General features: G+C 39.2%; 1 protein-coding gene across 1 annotated transcript in view; it reads right to left on the bottom strand.

Moving 5' to 3' along the window:
* Positions 1-10772, bottom strand: part of ncf4 (neutrophil cytosolic factor 4) — a 38776-nt gene extending 28004 nt beyond the window's left edge. Inside the window, exons 1-5 of the mRNA XM_080494255.1 lie at positions 10638-10772; positions 9806-9890; positions 9555-9714; positions 2120-2190; positions 1372-1499 (exon numbers count right to left, since the gene is read on the bottom strand). Of these exons, the coding sequence (XP_080350381.1) occupies positions 1372-1499; positions 2120-2190; positions 9555-9714; positions 9806-9890; positions 10638-10669 (476 nt within the window). The 5' untranslated portion in view covers positions 10670-10772. The remainder of the gene's footprint in view (positions 1-1371; positions 1500-2119; positions 2191-9554; positions 9715-9805; positions 9891-10637) is intronic.
* Positions 10773-20426: the final 9654 nt, after the last annotated feature.

Genomic DNA, 20426 nt, shown 5'->3' with positions numbered 1-20426 from the left:
CTCTACTCGCGTTTTCCAATCATGCAAAACCAAAAACACCGCAGCAACACCTAAATCAGAACACCAAAACTCCACATACTGGTATCCATTCAATTTCCTTTTCCTGCAAATTAATTCAGAGCATACGTGACCTTCAGTGATCGGTACCCAGAGATAACAGCAACACATACATCCTCCAGAAGCTCTTGCATAAGATATTTTATTAAAAGCCAGGAGAGGAGTTCCTATCTGATACTGCCCGAGGAGTATAATTAAATATAGTTAATATTAAGATACCTGTATGATACAATAATTTAGGTTCTGTATATTTGAGCGATTGCTCCTAAGTTTCTAATACCTTCAAATTATATTTATTTTCTATTCTATTCTATTCTATTCTATTGAAATACAAATATTACTGGGGGGGATATAATAGCTGGTTAAGTTACCAAACAGACTAGTGGGATTAAGACACAAAGGCCTCAACAACATTTCAAATGAAGGTGCATTGTTTTTGCCTTTTGGTTTCAGGAAGGTTTTGTGTTTAGACTGCAGTGTTTTGAAACAAACGGCATTTGTATGGTATTGTATTGTTGGGCCACCAGCTGTTGCTGTTGGTTGTTTTTCAAAATAAATCCCACACACATGCACATGGAGAACAACACGCTATAAACATTAACAATGGAAGTACACAAACATTCGTATGATTCGTATTCGACAGACAAATTAGTTGGATTGTTATTACGGGTGACTCAACTATAAAACGACCTCGTTTGAGGAGATGGAATGGGAGTCATGACACTCTGGAGGCCACAGCAGCACTGAATGCATTTACACAGGAACAGGTTCGGAGTGTTTTCAAAAGGTTGTCAGCGACACAGCAATGTTGTCACGTAAACGGGCAACCAAAATACTACAAAAGTTTTCGATTTTCTCTTGAAAACATTTTCCCAAACATGACTTGACCTCAATGTTGTCAAGTTAGTGTTTAATATATTTTTCTGATATCTGTTGTTTTGCAGTCACTCTGGCATGTTTCTAAAATGAATTTATCACTTATAATGCAAACAAAAAAAAATATTTTTTTAACAGATGAATGAACCAGTTTTACTTGTACATGGTAATCAAAGTGGTTTTGTGGTTGTTGTTTTTCCTCTTGGGAAATATCTTCCCATTAACTTGTGGCATGCAATCAAATCCCGTGGCTGAAGTAAAGTGATCACCTTTGCAACTCCAAACACTCTGGATAATTAAAGATGTCTCTCCTTTTCCCCCTCATGTCATGTGGAAATGACTTTTCCATGTTGACGTCTGACCTGGCGCTAACTGTGAGGCTGCACCGTTGTGGTTGCTGTGTTGGGCTGTTGAGGGGAGCAATGCAGCGGGGCTTACACTTTGCGGGTGCGAGGGCGGAGACGCCTGAGGGCTCGAGGCTGGTGCTGGCTGTCCTGGTCGCTCTGGTAGAAAAACATCCGGAGATTGTCGTCGAGCAGCAGCCATGTGGGCAGACCCAGCAATCTCTGGGAAGAAAGGAGTGGAAATTAAAGGCATTTGAAGGACGGGAAGAGCAGGAGGTGAGGTAAAGGAGAGGCAAGTCAGAGTGGAAGACTTGGAAGACATCACTGGTGCAAAGAGAGCGGGAGTCTCACTGGGGTAAAGGAGAGCGGATGGAACGGGAGGACATGAAGAGAGAAGCTTTACAAAGCGGGAGAAGGAGAGAGACTGTGGCAAAGTGAGAGCCACGTAGGTTGCAAAAAAGAGAAGTGAGAGAGAGAGAGAGAGAGAGAGAGAGAGAGAGAGAGAGAGAGAGAGAGAGACAGCAAGAGAGAGAACCCAATCGTGGTTTCAGCGATGCAGCAACAGTGAAACATGTCAAAAGTCCCACAACTACAGTCAGTCAGACGTGATGTGGGCACGGGGCAGAGCAAAGAGAAGAGAGCAGCAACGCCTACACGTGGAGCTCCATCTGCAAACTGCTGCTGAAATATCCGAGTCAGTGCTTATCCACCTACAGCAGTGCTCAGCCCACCCAGCTGTAGGCTCCCGCGCAAGACTGCGAGCTTGCCAAGAATCCCATCCCGAACACGTAAAGAGAAAAGGAAAGAATACCGACAATAAAAATAAAATAAAATGCATTTACCTTCATGTAAGTGTTGAGTTCCGGGATTCTGTTCTCTGCAATCTCCTGTTTGTTCCCGATGAAGATTTTTCCTGCAGAGGTGGACACGTCTTGTTAATGAAATGATGTCAAGAAGAAATTCAAATATGGAGCAAGCAACTTTTAAGAGAGACAAGAATAACACATAAACATGACTGATGTGCAGTTAGAGTTATGGCAAATATGCTCAGACTAAGAAAAGCATCAGACAATTTTTTATGGGTTTTATTGGATTGAATCTGTGATTTTGTCACCTGGTGTGAATGCATGAAACCACAAACTGCAGCATATGCTGAGTCTTACTGTGTCCAGCAGAAGGCAACCTGTATTGCTGTTCTGTAAGTAAGTAAGTAAGTAAGTAAAATTTTATTTATAAAGCGCTTTTCACAGATAAAAATCACAAAGTGCTGTACAGGTGAAAATGGTAAAAACAACAATATAAAATGTATGTACATGTGTAAAATTAAAGTGACACTAGTGAAAAACCCATCAACCAAAAGCTCTCCTAAATAAACATGATTACTGTAAAACAACTACTGATTAACATGACAGTTCTCCCAATCTTAGATTATGGCGATGTAATCTACAGATCTCCTTGAAGACGACGTGAAGTAAAGCCGAGCATACTGTTTATGCATGGCATGCCGGTCAGCAGATGTGACTCACTCTCACTGCAGCCCAAACGTAAAACCCACACACTGCAATATAAACAGCCCACATCTTAGCCCGTGTAGGAATCATGTTAAAACTGTAAAAATATTATACGTGTAATAATGAACATGCAAAGGCATGAAATAAATACAGTTTAAAGATAAGCAAGTTTGGCTCCCCAATTGGGGATATCTGCTATATCGCTCTCATCCATCAACAAACACATAATTGTCTCTATATGAGCAACTGGGAAGTGGGAAAGGTCCAATTTCCTACTCGGAAAAGTACATTTGTTCAACAACAGCAGCAAAGTTAAAGTAGCAATTATCAAAGTGGGAAAATGAGAGGGTTTAGAGACAATCAGAAACAGCGGCTGATGTTTAGATGAAAGTTAAGAAATGATTGGAACCGATCAGCAATAATGCGGCTGCAGGAGATTCCCATGTTTTTTTTATTGAACCTTGTACTCGGACCTTCCTAACTGGAGACCATCACAGTTCTTCAGCAGCATGAAAGCAGATTCACTGACTTCTTGAAGTATGTCTCACTATCCATTGGCACATTTTTGGTGCCCCAAACGCTCCCTCCATAACAATGTGGACGAATTACTGTTCACTCCAGTCAGAACAGATGAGGCACAGCGCAGACAGCTAATGCTCTAAATCAGGCCCCGACGATCCATCCAAAGCCATCCAGCACTGGTGTTAAATCAAATTTAGCACAGTCTTAATGACCCTCACCCACAATATCCAGCCCTCTCAGTGCCATTCACTCTGCTAGATGATAACTCACTCAATCAGACACAAACTCACACGTTTGCTTGTGTTTCCACTCACCTCTGGCCACCTGCTGTAGCCGTGTTCAGCTAAAGATATATCACAATATGTATCATCAATGTGTGAAAAATGATAAAGTGATAGGGATGAAAAGTGCGGGAGCAGTTGAATATCAAACATATGTTGTCACATTGAGGCACTTACATTACTTCTTTATACAGAAAAAGCTTCCGTATTTAGATCCATGTCCTTTTGCAAGATTTTTTTTTTTTTTTGTGTCCGCACAACCATCACACATCCTCCCCTGCCTCCCGCCGCTCACCCTCTGTCTTTCTTATTCCCTTCTCATCTTGATGAGATCTGGCACTGCAATTAAACCCATCAGATCTAATATTATCCAGCAGACTCCTCGGTGGCAGATGCTAAATCAGAGTTTGTGGAAAAGTAGAACTTTCCTGATATAGCATCGTGACAATGAGCGCCTAATGCCTTGAGGTCCAGAGAGGATCTACAAAATCCGGCACTCTACTTCTGAAGTGCTTCAATCACCATGAAGCATTTGATATCAAGTTTGAAGGATTTTACATTTTCCAGAATGAAAACTGCATTTTAAGACTAAACCATTTAACTGCTACAGCAAAAAGAGGAAAACATATGAGGACGATTCATATTTCTAGCTTTTCCTGTTTCAGCCAACAGTGTGACCTATTTGACCTATTTTAGTTTAAAGTTACATTGGTGCAAACATTAAAGTTCATTAAGACTCTTCATGTCTTTGTTTGCGGAATCTGAGGATGAATGTAAAGAGTCTGGTAGGTTTCAGCTACGGAGGGTCTCACTACACATCCACCTTTCATACTTCATACCGCTCTATCCAGTTCAGGCCCACAGGATGAGTTTGTGTGTGTGTGTGTGTGTGTGTGTGTGTGTGTGTGTGTGTGTGTGTGTGTGTGTGTGTGTGTGTGTGTGTGTGTGTGTGTGTGTATTGTTGCCACTTTGTTCATGTAATAACTTTACAACTTTGTTTCTAGAAATACTGAAATTCTCAAAGTGGTGGAACTGCACCCCAACAAAACCCAGACTTATTTTGGATGTTTAGAATTAATTTATTAATGTTTTTATTATTTTTGCTAATCTTGGAGTCTTTGAATATAAATGTAGTCTGTCGGTTGAGTCGACATTAATTCCGTGGTTTTCCCTGAATAAATACATTACATCCATTACAAGCTTCAGTCTTCAGTAGAAGAACAAAGTGATCAATCACAATTAATTACAGAAAATTGTGCAATTAATTAGTTTTTTGTTGATTGACAGCACAAAAAAAAAAATACAATGCAACAAACTTCAAACTTGCCAACCCCCTCTTGAAATATCAGCAGTGATGTGATGGTGAGAGGAATGTGGCCCAGTCTCTCACCTCAACATCAACACTGATCCAAGGGAAAAGCATCATGTGACTATACTCGTGACTCTATGGTACAAAAGTTTACTTTTTACAGTTATTATGACACTATTTTACCCACTCAAGATGAAATTGGACTTAATTGACCTCTGAACTAAAATGAGTTTGACCCCTAAGTTACAGCTTCCTGTTTGACGGTGGTTTGTTGGTGTCATCACATGGCTTAATGTTTCTTAACAACGGCTCACTAAGTTGGACAACCGTCACTTCCCTAAACCTCCACTTTCATGTTTCCTGTCTTTCTTAACTTTACTTTGGCAAGAAGTGTCTTAATGTCTTGCAGTATAAAGAGTTAATGTAACATCAGGTATGTCAATTGGGTGGCAGTAGTGAGTACGACTCAGTTTTTTGTTAGCAATAAGTCTCAGGGACCATGTACATGACGTTTCGTGTGAAAAGCTAGTTTGGCATCTCCACGAAAATGGCAGAAACGCTGAAAACAATGTAGTTTTCATGTAGAGCCACTAGTGGGTGTTGTTGTTTGTTTTTGCAATAAAACCATACAAACAGGCATGCAAAAAAACGCTATAAACATTAACAATGGCGACTACACGGACATTCGTATAGCGACCAAGTTGAATTGCTACTCCGGGTGACTCAACTATAAAACCACCAAGTCCCAGGAGAATATGAACTTGGACTTGGGAAAAGTTGCATTTTCACCATTTCCACAGCAACAGAACACAGTTATTGTGTAAATGATCCCAAAAAACACAACAAAAGTTTTCTGTTTTTGCGTGGGCCTTAAACCTTCTTTACTTTAATTGTATTCAAGAAAATTATACTTAAATAAAGAAAATATGTTTAAAAGGGTCTGAGGGTAAATGGATGTAAAAAGACCAGGGAGGCAGTAGGACAGTGCGTCCTGCAGGAGACAGCAGGTGTAGCAAATAAGTCACACTGAAGTTATTCCCGCGCCGCTCCGCAATATGTTGGACGCCTGCTCTGGTGTTGGAAACACTGTGAATTGTCTGTATCATTCACACTCTGTGTAAATGTGTCACTTCCATACTTTCCCCTGTGGGCTGGAGTAGCGCTAAAATGCACGCAGCTTCTGATTACAACCTGACAAGTGAAACTGTCCAACGACCAGAAAAACTGCATTCTTGAAGATTGTATTCTGTTGAGAATGTCACGAAAGTAAAGAACCAAAAATATGTCACAGTCCTCTTGGCCTTGAACCATTAAAACTAGACGTCCCCTCAAGGCTTTCTTCCGATATTTTCAGACACATTGACCTACGTCCTTAAAGTTAATCAGGTTGGATGAACCTGAGTGCTAAATCTGAAGAACCTCCTTCAAGGCGGTCTAAAAAAAACAAAAACTAATGAGGATGAATTGGACAGTAGGATGGACAACCCCACAATATATCAATGTCAGTGTGTTAAGTATATAAATATACAGTACTTCGGATCACATGTTTATTGTGATGTTGTTGATATCTATTTCAGGCTTGACTTATTATGTGTGTTTTTTCACTTACGTCAAACAAATTCATTGCCTTGTTATCGTCTGTGATCAGGTGATAATGAATGAAAGGCATGCAAACTGTGTTCAAAACAAACAGTCGGAAGGGATCACTGCCAGCATATCACAACATCAAACATTACAGTCACCAAACTAATTTTCAGCTTGGGTTTCATGTGTTATAGATGCCACATTCTTTGAGTAGTGCGCTGGTATGTTATCTCACATGAGAAAACATCAATACATATCACAGTGACAGCAATATTACAGTGAAGATGATAATTATATAAACACCATGTGAAGTAATGACAAGACATTGCATACTGCTGCGTCAAGCATGTCATTTTTTTTTTTTTTCTCTTCCCCAAAATGCCGAAGAGACCAAAACATCCTGTTCCAATAGTTTATACTGTTTGCTGGTGTCAGGTAGCATTCATTGGAGGCCTCATTTACAACAGTTCCAAGCAAAAAAGGAAAACTTTTGTTGCATTCTGGGTGTCCATTTACAATTTTCATAGTGCTCAGAGCCAAATAAAATGCTCTCGCTCTGTTTCTGTGGAAACGCAAAGATTATTTTCACTTGGAACTTTCGTGTGTAAACAGGAACTTGTGAGACTTCAGAGCATCTGTCGTCAGGTTCAGAAATAAACCACAGCACAGTACACAGATTGTAGACATGGGTCGACGTATGAAAATAAAACTCTCACTTCTCAAAATTATACTACGGCGTGTGAATTAGTCTCTTGGCCAGCTTTATATGGAGCTAAATCTAGATAAAACCTCCTTGGATTAAAAAAAAAAAATAAAGAAACAAAACATTAAATGTAACTGGAGACATGTAACAATTTAGTTAGATATTCATAAAGTTTCTAAAACAGGTTTTGTCCAGATAAAGAGGCATCTTCTTTCAACACAAAGTGACCACAACAAAGGATTTATTTCTCCAGTTTGGCTGCAGAATGCTTCAATCTCTTACTATTATATTCCTATATTACTTACTATTATATACTTACTAACCTGACAGACAAATAACAACTCCAACTGTAAAACCTTCAACGTCAGCATGGCTGTTTTCATTACATTTGGTTTCAGTATTTCCCCCTGTGGCATTTCATCTGTCCTTCTTATCCATCTGCTCTTTTCTGACTGTTTTAAATCACTGAGCCTTCTGGTAAAAGCTTCTGAACTGGCCCTGTGAGTATGACAAACGAGTAAAAGGAACAATAATGGATGGTGCAGAAACCCATGCCACAGGTTTCCCAAGATGACTCCAAGATGGAGTTTTTTGGAAATGAGTGGTCATGGTCTTCTTCTTATGCGTTGGTTTATTCTCTGTGCAGAAGTGAGACCTTTTATGGGAAGTGCGTTTTAAGGGACAATCCACTATAGGTTTATCATCTCTGTGCTCCTTTTCAATTATGTAAACATTCAATGGAATGAAATCTGAGAAAAAGGAAAGAAAGAAAGAAAGAAAGAAAGAAAGAAAGAAAGAAAGAAAGAAAGAAAGATTTTTTTTCTAGTAGAGTAACCTTTAACATGCAAACTCCACCCAGAAAGGCCTGGTTGGTATTTGAACCCATGACAATCTCGCTGCGCAGCCCAAACACAATCTACAGACTCTCAAGCAGAGTCGATGTCGCTGCTGTTCAGATGAGTTTCACTTCTTCCAGCCACAGGGAGAAAACGCAGCCAGCTGTCACCACAAACTCAGTCTGTTCCTCTCCATATGCATGAAGCCGAGCAGAAGGAGAATGTACTCAGAGGTGAAAGTTACAGTATGAGAACACAGAGAGTCAACTGCACAGTTTCCAACGCACGCAGTCTGCAGCGGACTACCAACACGCCGGAAACACAGGAGGACTGCTGGCAATGCTACATCCAAGCTACACTGACTCACAGAGGAATTGTAACTTTCGTCTATCCAACAAAACTGAAAGCGATCCACTGGACTACGTTCACTCGGTCATTCCATTGACGTTTGACCGGCTTCACCGTTCACTCCACCCATTTATTTGGGAGAGAAATTCCAATTCCAGCTTGTATCATCTTTCCAAAACACATGGAATAAAGAGAACTGAGTGAAGCAGTCTGATGTCAAAACAGATGGGATACATATCAATTACTGACTGACAAGTAGTAAAACAGAGAAATGAAAGCTAAAAATAGGAACCAGGAAGACAAATCAGGTGATCACTGCTTCATTTAGAACAACAGCTGATGTTTAAAAGACACGATTCTGGTTTGATAATCTGTGACAGGATCAAGTAGCGCAGCAAAAAAAACAGCATAAATGATATTTGTTTGGTGAAACTACTTCCGTTATTTTGGATGACAATGAAGGAAAAATCGGATTGTAACACATATCAAGTGAACAGTTGATCATGTTTTTTGCATTAACAGTTTTCCTTGACTGGTTTCCTGAAACCAAAGGATTGCAACAAAAAAGACTAGTCTCAATATCAAGCCAATTTTAATGCAACTTTCTGATAGAAAACACAGTGAAACGTCCAGAAAACTCCTCCCATAGCTGTTTCTGCATGTTTTTACAAACGCACCCTGACAACTTGGCTTTGAGGTGAAAAGCAACAAGCAGCATCATCAATATATCTGCTCACCACTAAAGTATGTAAATGTCCATGTTCAATTAAACAAAAAATAATAATCAATATATCGGCTTGAGTCTCAGTGTTGAGTTGTGTCAGCTACTCTTTGTTTAATTTGTTCCACACAGCTACAATAATAACAGACTATAAATAAATCTTTGCTCTTAGATCCCCAAAGCCATTACTACAAGTATTTCAAAAGAAAACCTTAATTTCAGACAAAGCCAGGCGTTTGTGGTGTAACCCACCACTCTTTGATCAGACAGCATCACAAACCAAACACGTTGGCAGGAAGCCACCGAGTAAAATGAGAAGTCAGAGAGCGGGAGTGGTCGCATAGTTTCTGTCACAGAAATCTTCTCGCATGCCAGATTGCAAAGAATCCAGTGACATAACAATGCGTCTGTTAAGCTTTGAACAGAGTGAAATTCGACACAGACAGGTCGCACTGTACACACCTGGAATGGAGGGCAGGTTGCAGGTGTTGGGGCCCATCCTGTCGGGGTCGTCAGGGGAGTATTTACCCTCCAGGATCTGGTGGAGGTTGAAAAACTCTCGGTACCTCCTGTAGATCAGATATTTGCTCCCTCCTTTTGTCTTGACTTCAATTATAAACCGCTGCAATATGAAAACAGGTAAAGAAGGAATAACAGATGAACGTGTGCTAACTTTTCCGGCTCAGCTTGAGCCGGTTTCCTTTGATACTTACAAAGTAGTCAATGAAGCCCTTCACCTCCTCAATGTCAGCGATGGTGGCTGTGATCGGGATGTTATGTGGAAGCTGATCAAAGTCACTGAGCAGCAAAGACAGAGTGGAGATAAAAGTTACTGGACATGCATTCAGCCATTACATATTTGGTTGAGAGAAGAAGGAAAGGAGAAAACTTTCTCTGGTCTGAAATAATGATTCGATTCATCTGAAATTCCCCTTAGAAAACACTTCATATATTATCTACAACCTCTTACCTAATAACTTTTTGCTTTTCTGCTTTAAAATGCTTACTTTTATGAGAAGCAAATCTTGAAAAAATGCAACATCATTAAAAATGTGTTTTTTTTCTACACTTACAATATATAAACTAAATGGTTGTCAATTGTCATAATTGTGTATATGGTCAGTAACAATAATAAAAACATATCATCTTAAAATATTGTAATATGATGAGTTACTGTACTTTCATTCACACTATTTCAGTTATTATTGTGAAGATTAACGTTAAAAAGGGTTTGAAATATTCAACACATTCGTATTTCTGCATAATAACGCAGAAATGTGTGACAATTTCCGTGTTTTAATAATTCATGATATCTTTATGAAGCTGGATTTATTTTATTGGTTCCTTGAAGATAAAATCATTCGATTTTCTTTTAAAGGCTAAACGTTTCTTCCTCACAAAAAGTCGCAACACCGTAGCGTGCGTTTAAAAGAAAAGCGCATGTACGCCTTTATACTCAAAACATAACAGAAACGATTGGAGTATAGGTGCGTAAACTCTGCCGGATGACGCACAAACAGCACTCGAATCTACCTGAACACTCACCTCTCCTCCCGAAGCTGCTGCGGAAGCGACATGGTGTTTTTGCGCACACTTCAGACTGCAGGAGAGCGGAGAAATGCGCACTTTTTTACGCACAGGCAGCAGCTTCTTTGTCGCGCACTCACAGAGGACTGCACCGACTGACCAACTGACTGCAAGTTTGGAAAGAACAGTGCGGAAGCAGGCAACAGGAAGCAAGAGTTCCCCAACAACACACGAGCGGCTGCCGTGCGTTTATTTGAGCAGCATCTGATTATCAATCGCTCGTGTGTGCAGGCTCAACTCCGAGATACAAGCAGGTAGAAAGTGAAAGAATGAGCAAGTAGTTGCAGGAGGGGGCGCCAGAGAGCTTCCGGGGAGAAGTGCAGCATCAGGGGACGCATATTCCCAGATTATTTCCTGGTATTTTCTGAAAATATGACAAAATGGGAACCCGAAACGTTGTAATCTTTTCTAACATAGGATTTGCATCAAAACTGATTGAAATAAATAGTCATCTACAAAAGGTAGAAGTAGTCAAGTAGGAGGGGCCCTGGTGTAGAATTGCCTTTAATCACTATGCATTAATAAAAAAAAAAAAGCATATAAATGACAAATAATTTCCCTCCCTGCACTAACTTCAGCTAAAAGGCTAATGGGATGACAAAATCAGTCAGTTTTACTGAAATAAATAAATATTTAACATGATATAAATAGTATTATGAGGATTTACAATCCTTGTTTATAATATATTTCCTCACTGAAGCATAATAATCCTTCCTGACACCAGTAAACGGTCTCCTACTGTACCAATCATGAAGATCAGGCTTCTGCATGTAAAGTGTGCAGGACCACGACTGTTACCCAAACATGCTCTAGGTGTTAGCTGAGCACATTTAGCAGAAGAATTTAAAAACAGTCTTTAAATCCAGTTATATAACTAAGCATTTACTGGAGCGGCACAATTCTTTATTGGTTTGTATCCATCTGAAACTATAGGTGGTCTCTCATATATAATGTGTTCACATTCCTGTTAAAACATGGTCATTATTTTTGCACCAGCAGTCTGCAAATGTGTAACAAATGTGAAAGGGAGGAGGACAGTTTCACAAAGGTATTTACAAGCAAAACTACCCGCCTGACTTAAATAAATCCTTGTATTGCACAAATATGTGAGGGCTTACATGGCTGAATAATTTTGATCAGATTAATGCATCAAAGGCGATTTAATCAGTGATAACAGCTGAGGCTTTGACATTTATTGCTTTTAGGTTAAAAGCAGGCTGATTAGAAATATGAAATATACAGTAAAACTTTGTAATCATGTCACTAGTTTAACATATTCGCTGTTTATAAATACACTTTATTGTTAACTCTAAATCTAAAACAAGTGATAACTGTAGTCCTAAATTGTAATGTAGCTGCTGTGGTCAGGGGGTTGACACACACATGATTAGTACTGAACTGTGGGTTGTGTCACCTCAGTAGTTGGTTCAGTATATTGTTCTAGTTTGGTATTATTGGTATCAAAAGTACAGTTGATATGTACATGTTAGCATTGCTACGGTTATGATCTCTATAACAACAGTGCTAATTATTACACCAAATTTCTTCATCTTGATATGTATAATTTTGAATTTCATACTTTAAATCTTCATCTGTGAATATTTCTTGTGATTGAGTTATTTTCTCTATATATTTAGCACTTGAGCAGTTGATTTTTTTACAGCTCATCACGTATTAATGCTGCCCTCTCCTGCAAAGTCAATTATCAAACTTTCAAGAAGTAAACACGATGTCGGGGTATAGTAATTATCTTTAAAGTCTGTCCTCTGCACCTATTTAGTCAATGTCAACCCTTTGCCTGCAGCATGTGCTGACATTATGTCCTTTTCCTCCCACTTCTTTTTTTTAATCTAATCTGAACGCACACTCTGAATCATCAGCTTCACCCCCCCCCCCCCCCCCCCCCCCCCCCACACACACACACACACACACACACAGAGTGACTCAGATTTGACCCCTCTAATGTTGACATTTGTATGTAAATACAGGATGAAAGCAGGTGATTGGTGAGTTTCACCTGAGGTGAAATAGTTTTATATATTTAAAAAAAAAAATAAAGTGACAGTTGAGCTTTGAGTTCATAACACTAGATGTCAGTAAAGGCAAGAAAGAGCAGAGAAAGAGAGGACAGACATGATTTATCATCCTATAACAGATGGTTTCTTAAGTGCTTGAGATGAAAAGTAGGTTATAGATTGTCGCGGGAGCAACTAATCAGTCTCCGTCTGATCTGTTGTGGCATCAGTTCTGCTGGAGACCCTCAGCAGTCTCAACACGGACCGAATTTAGACCCTCATGATAAAAACTCAGCATCTCAATGCTGCAAACAGCTGTGGGTTTCACATAAAGAGACACAATCTGCAGCATGTGGAGCTCTCACACTGCCCCACAGCTCAGACGGAGAGACACAAACATTATACTGGTCTGGATTGTAGTTTTCACAAATACACTTCGTACATATTGTAGATTCAAGTGTTTGCATGCATGTTTTATGTCTATTTTCACAAAATCTGAGCTGGATCCTCAGACACGCTGCTTATGTAACCGGCCACGGATTGCAGAAACATTTTTCAAGGGTGTATTCATCTACAAGGTCACGCCAGCTGCTTCAGCCCATACAACAGTATGTGTGTAAGGGAATGTGTGGATTGAGAATGGATGTATGTGTGTGTGTGTGTGTGTGTGTGTGTGTGTGTGTGTGTGTGTGTGTGTGTGTGTGTGTGTGTGTGTGTGTGTGTGTGTGTGTGTGTGTGTGTGTGTGTTGTCACCTTTTTATATACCTCTGAAACACAAGAGCACTGTAAAAAAAAAAAAAAAGTCGGGCTGATGAAATATAATAGGCCATGAAGTTGACAGGTAGCAACAGAAGAAGTAACACTGACAGAAAGCCTCAGTAAATGCACTGTTTGTGTTTACCATGTTAACAGCAGGTTGCTATAGCGACTACACTAGGGAAATGTTTTTGAAAGAGGCTTTACCTTGTGTAACGACTGAAACAAAGTCAACAACAGCTTTTTTGAAAAAGAAAGTGATATTGTTACAGACAACATTATGAATATTGGATATTTTAGAAAAACTTTGTAAAACTAAGGTCATGTTTACGCGACAACATTTCAACGCATCATTTGTGCATTACAGAAATAATTAATTCAGGTGGAGTTGCTTCAATCAGTAATGAAACCAAACACATGCACTCAGACAGCATTATGTCATAAACATTAACATTGGGAGGATATGGGCATTCTGAGAATTCTCCTTTCTGGAGGCCGCCATTGTTGTTATTGTCCATCTACTTGTGCATGTGCAGAAGAACTATTTAGTACATCCGTGCTGCGGAGTAGCAGCGTTTCTGCCGTCCACACAGAGACTGAGACATGACATTTTCAAAAAGTTCCACCTTGGGACCTCTTTTCAAACTATTGCTTTTTCAGTGGCTCCGAGCATCGTTTTCACTGAACCTCAAAATACCCAAAACAAAATGAAAGTTTTGCATTTTCACTTGAAAACAGGGCCATAGAAAGCGGTTCGTTTGCTTTAGCCCTCAATATTAAAAATCCAGGTTACTGTTCAACTTCAGATTTTGATGAACTGTTTGTTTATTTACACAGTTTAAATATCCTGTTCAGGATATTGAATGAGTCATTTGCTTGAGGGTGATTGGAGATATCCCAATCACCTCAGCTCTGGCCATTGCATCCCTTGAGAGCAATTAAAGCCACAGCAGCCAGGACAAAAAAAAAAAGAACTGACAAACAAATTATTATAATTTTTTTTTAGTCTAAAGTTGGGCTGCAAACTGTCACAAGTAGTTTTGAAAGTCCCCCAATTAACTCTGAACTACCACACCACACAAAGCTTTCCACAAATTGAGCAGAAAGTTGTTTTTGGTGTGAAAATATGTCTTGCAACTGTTTGTACGAACAACTGTTTGTACGAAAGTTTCGTTCATGTAATTTGTCTGAGTGACCTTTAGTTCACATTTGGATATAAAATTGGGGTTTTAATAAATATAGTTATTTAAATATCAATGTTCCATTTTTGCCTTACAGGCCTGAATTCAACCCTCAGGAACCTAAATATATTTAATGTACTTGAGCAACTCAACCCCGAACTTTGCAATTGGAAGACAACCTACTTTACCAACAGAGCCAGAGCCGGCCATATGGACGATCGATCATCCATTGTTGTTCATTTTTGTACTTCTATTTCAAGAACCAACTTCTAACAAATAAAACAGGCAGTTTGGCAAGAGCCAGAAATCCAAAATACCAAAAATAAAGTTCACGAGAGCACAGGGGAAACATGAAGAAATGCTGGAATGTTCAAACCCAGAAGTGAAACTCATCAGGGCAGAGAGCAGCAATCAGACGGAGAATGGGAAGTCAAAGAGCCTGACATGAGAGACAAAGTGAGAATCTCAGAAAGAAAACATGAATACTCTGCGCCACAACAACAAAAACTTTAAGGTTTGGACTTTAAAGTTACCATGTCACTATTTTATTGGTCTGACCCACTGACCCAAGTCTATTAAAGAGTCTAAATAAAAAAAAACAAAAAAACAAACTGTTCACATAATGTGAACAGTTTTATAATTTTGCGTAACAGGCCAAACTCCCACACACTCCCATGCACACCAACCATGACATCAGGACTAAATATACCTCTGGAACCAGTGCCTGTGGTGCACATTTTGGAAAACTGCGGGGCTTCCTACTCCCTCTCCGCTGTGCATTTTGGCCCGAGTTGATCTCGAGAGGCTGCAGGCTCTGGTGCAGGAGAGGAATTCAACCGAAGAAGCGTGAACATGAAAACAAAGTGTCAAAAAAATCCCACTGATATCAAAAAATTGGCTTCTTTTGACTTTTATTAGTCGCAGAAAAATATTTAACATTATCATAGCTACAAAGAATGTAGCCACATTTAAATGACTATGTTTTGAATTGACGCAACTTTTCTGAAACGCTGCTATTGGACATGTACACTGGGTCCATAATAAATATATCTTCTGCACGTATGTTAATAGATGGACAATCATTGGACAGAATTTTCAAAATGTTGCTGTGAAAACTTGAAACTTTTCTGAAACAAAAATGCAAAAACAATGCATGTTGTCGCTGCAGCAAATGGCATTAAACTAGCATATTATATAAAGACAATGCGATCATTTAGTTTGGGACCAAAGAGTCCCGGTTAAAACATCATCACGATGAAAGAACAAACAATTACTTTATGTTTACAACTCAATGCTATTAAAGGTAAATGTTGTTGTCATTTGTCATTTTTGTTTTTTAAACAGAGAGAACAATTCCTACAGTTCAAGCTTTAAAACTGATAGGCCTGATAAATGTTGGTTTGACTTTAAATTAATCTTTTTGCCTTCTCTTGGAAAACTTTTTTTTTTAATTGTAGTGTTTGTACATTGTACGTTTCATCTATTTATGTAGTTATCAGTCAATCTGTGTCGGTCTAATTTCCTTGAGCACATGGCTGTTCTGTTCTGTTGCTGAGTCATTTGATGGATCAGGGGTCTCTGAACTCTTAGTTTACATCTATTCAAACATTGCAGGATTCCCCCCCCCCCCCCCCCCTTTTTTTTTTTGTTTAGTTTTTTATTTTATTTAATGCTCTCCGAATAATGTCCAGGCATACTGGAAGATTTCTTCTTCTGTTATTGTGTTGCAATAACAATGCAATCAAACCATTGTGTTCAATACAGTATAACCACAAAGGGACGAAGGAAAAGAAAAAATAAATAAATAAAATTGTAGTTTCGGTCTTAGTGTGACAGTTGAAAGTGCTGAGAGACTTCGAGCTCCCTCTTCGATACAACATTTGGAAATAAATATTTAATGTTTAATATCAAAACCCCTGTACAGTGCATTCACAGCCAGATTATGAAAAGTCTCCCTGAAGCCCTAAAACAGCCTCTCTGACCTATTCCTTCCCCACATAAGCGCTCGCCATATGACTTCATTCCTTCATTGGCCTTCGACGCTGCTGCATCACTCATCTCTCAATAAGATGAGTGGATGAATAAAAGAGAGGAAGCTGTGTGAGCAGATGAGGAGAAAGAAAAAAATGTTAAAGGGGAAGTAGGAATAATGAGTGGAATGGTTGAGTTAAAGAAAGAAAGAACTGCTTCTGCCAGCGAATTGTATGAAGTCACGACATTGAAAAATAATTATATGAACTTGAAATATCCTGAAAAATAGCAAGAACAGATGAATTTAAGAGTTGGCATTAAAAGGGACCTGTTAAAAAGATGCAATATGTCATATGTTCTTAATAAACCTCAGTAAAGTTGCAAATCCTGATGTAAACCCATGTAAAGGCACTACGTAATCTGTAAAATATGAATTATTGTGATTGGAAACAGGATTAATTCTCCATTGAAGCGCAGTCTGTCACTGATAAAGATGCTGGTGCTGAATTATGAACACTCTATTCAAAGAGAAACAACGAAGTTGGACTGTTATTCTTACCAAGTCCCGGAGAATATGGACCGGGAGTAGACTATTTACTGCAGTCGTGGCGGGTGTGTGCAGTAGCGCCCTTCCAGAAAAGCTGTGTTTTCTCCGTTTCTCCATTCCCATGGGTTCAGGGTCAGTTTTCTTTCATTTACACAGAAATCAAGCATTTTCAAAAAGTTCCACCTTGGGAGCTCTTTTCAAATTGTTGTTTTCAGTGGCTCCAATGAAAGTTGCCACTGAGATCAATTCCAGGGATCTACGACAAGATAAGTTGGATAAAATGGTAAAGAAGATTAATGGAGGCGAAATTGCTCTGGCTGTGTAAATACAATTACTGAATTACCTCAAGGTGTAGCTCAGTAATTCTTTCTGCTACAAACGTTGCATGTCTTATAATCCTCTCAGTAATATATGTGAGTCATTGGTGAAAGAAAACTGTTGGGTGTTTATGTTTTGATTAAACAGACTCAGCTTCAGCAGTTTATGATTTATAACCCAATGAACCATCTGTTAAATCTGAAAGCTTCAGGCAGTCAGTGTTATTTAAGTGATCTCAAACAGTAAGCAACAGAGTTCTGACATATTATTTAAAAAAGCTGTTTAAAAGAAAGGATTTTAATGGAATAATTCACAGTAACAATGTGTGTAAAAATAATAAGAAAGGCTTTTTCTGATATTTTCTCTGGTCTTATAATTGTTCATTTTCTCTGATTAACTCCCCTCGCCTCACTCTGAGACACAATAATAAAAAAAAAGTCTCACTTGGTTTTATTAAAAAGGTCAGTTGTTATGGAGAAGGAGCTGTCTGTGTGCGTGTGTGCATGCGTGCATGTGTGAGAGAGAATGATTTTATGTGTGCGTTCCAAGATTTTGTCTTCTAACACAAACTTTAATTACTTTTCAATTATAAAGTGGATGTTGAGGATGAGAAATGACTGTCCTCTTGATGGCGCAACTTTGAATATAACGTCATAAGCACGCACCATCCATTCACGAAAAAGAAAGAAGCCAAACATGAACGGAGCCCGTGCCCTTGTGCCATTTATGTTTGGAGAGGAATCCCATAAAATCTTTTGTTTACATCCCACATACTTTTTTATTACGCTTTTGGGTTTAATGCCAGCATTGCGCTGATCAGTATGTCATTACTTTTGCCAACGAACACTGGGACATGTATTTATTGGTTTGTTCTTGCATAAAATCTTCAGGAATGATTTGTCCTCATCCGGGGACCAATCAATTAGATTTGGGGATTAAAAAGCTCCTGGAGAGGTACGATTCCCTCTGTGGTGAACACTGGAGGTCGGCTGTGAGCCATCAGTCAGGGCTGCTATCAGCCTTCTACTAGCACACTGCTAACTCTGCTCCGGGGGGCTCGCAGCAAATATCTTGGTTTCAGTGTGAGCACATTAACTCAGGTAGTGGTTCGTCTGTGTGACCCCGCTCAGTGTTTCACACAGTGATGTTGCTCCCTGACAGGCTTTATATCAACATGAGCTAATGGCTCATTTGCTCAGTTTCACAAACAAATGTAGCATGGGCGAAGGTATGCACCCTAACTCGTGCCCGTTGTAGTTTCATACTGCATTTCTATTGGTTCGTTAGTTGACGTAGGTTGCAGCAACATTCACAATCACCCCAAATCTCTGACACTGTCAGAACTTTATCGCAGGTTGTTTTTGGGACCATGGCAATCCATAAATTGGTCTCACAGTAAGTCCACCGATTTAGAGGCTAGATCAAAGATAACACTAGGATTATCCCATGATTGTTATCTTTTGTCTGTGGAGGATGAAAATCGCAGTGTAGCAGGCATCATGAACATCATGGATAAAGCTGTATAGAAGATGGATAGATGGATGGTTGGGAGTGTTGCAAATATACGGCCCATTTGGATTTTAAATACAGCAATCTTAACCAAACTGTTGTTGTTTTCCAACATTTACCAGCTTGCTCTCTAACTAAAAGACAAAATAACTTAAACCAGGTAAGATGTAAAAGGACAGCAGTGATTTCAGGCGGTACATGTGTGTCCTGAGAAGAAAAGCAGAGCCAGATGGGGGTAAGGTCTTGTCACAGTCAGATAAAGCGATAGTATTAATAGATCTGTGGATGATTTGTTGGTTGTTCATAGAAAGCCATCACTCTGCGTCATAGCTCGACGACCCCCCAGACCCCCCCCCTCCCCACCCCACCCTTTTTTCCCCTCAAAATCCTGAGCAGTGGGGATGAGCTTGGTGAGTGGAGGGGGTATATGGGGTAAGTGGCAATGTGTTTTGGAGGCGGCTATAAAAGTCCTATTGTGTCCTCCCCTCTCAACTTACCTCCATCAATCTCCAAACCCTTCTTAGTTTGCCTCCACTCCAGTCTCCCTGCATCACCTTTGCTTTTTGACTTATTCTGCTTTTCCTCACTGCTGCACTCATCCACCTTCATCCAGGTAAGAAAGAAAAGAAATAGTAGGTATTGTGTTGGTGAAGTGGAAACAGTAAACCTCTGATTGGCATATCAGAGGTTGTTCAGGTATAGTACGTTGATTTTGGGGGGTTTCTGTGACAAGCAGATGGTGCAACTGAATGAAACAACTCAGCTTGGTGGATAAATAATAAATCTAGAGTTTTTCTCTGAACCTTTGGGAAATCCATCACAAGCATCAGTAAGTTCAGATTTTTAAAGTTTATCAAGACAATTACAGTTCAATGAAGCCAAAACGTGAATATTACAATAAGATTAGTGTGATTCAAAATGTTTATTGTGTATTTGAACTGATTAACCACCAAACAAATATTGTTAATATTGGATTGGATGTTCAGATCGGAATTTAAAGCAACCAAATATACCAAATAAACCAAATATAAACCATGATTACAATTGTAAGGACTGAATATTTAAGACAAAACACTTATTTTTGAATATGAACTTGTTTTTGATGGCAGTTCACATGTTTGATTTGTCCGTCACCCACCCACATGTCACACCTTCTAATAAAGTCCATTGAGGAATGTATTGTAACACTTTCATTCATTTCTGATTTACAGCAAGCAAACCTGTTCACAACACAAACATTATTGTTCCACATCAATGCTAATAACCTTCCAAAGCGCTTTCGCTTCACTCAGAGCTCACAAAGTCGTGCCGCAGCACATTAAAAATATTTATTGGACATTATTGTGTGTTTGTTGACACTTCATTGTACCACTATTACTGATTGTTAGTATATATCTTCTTTGACCTTGTGTTACAGCAATTCAAATTTGCAATATCCACCATTTATCAT

This window comes from Blennius ocellaris (assembly GCF_963422515.1).
Source record: "Blennius ocellaris genome assembly, chromosome: 3".
Taxonomy (NCBI): domain Eukaryota; kingdom Metazoa; phylum Chordata; class Actinopteri; order Blenniiformes; family Blenniidae; genus Blennius; species Blennius ocellaris.
Note: the sequence above shows the minus strand (reverse complement) of the source record. Positions and strands in the feature narration are given on the sequence as shown.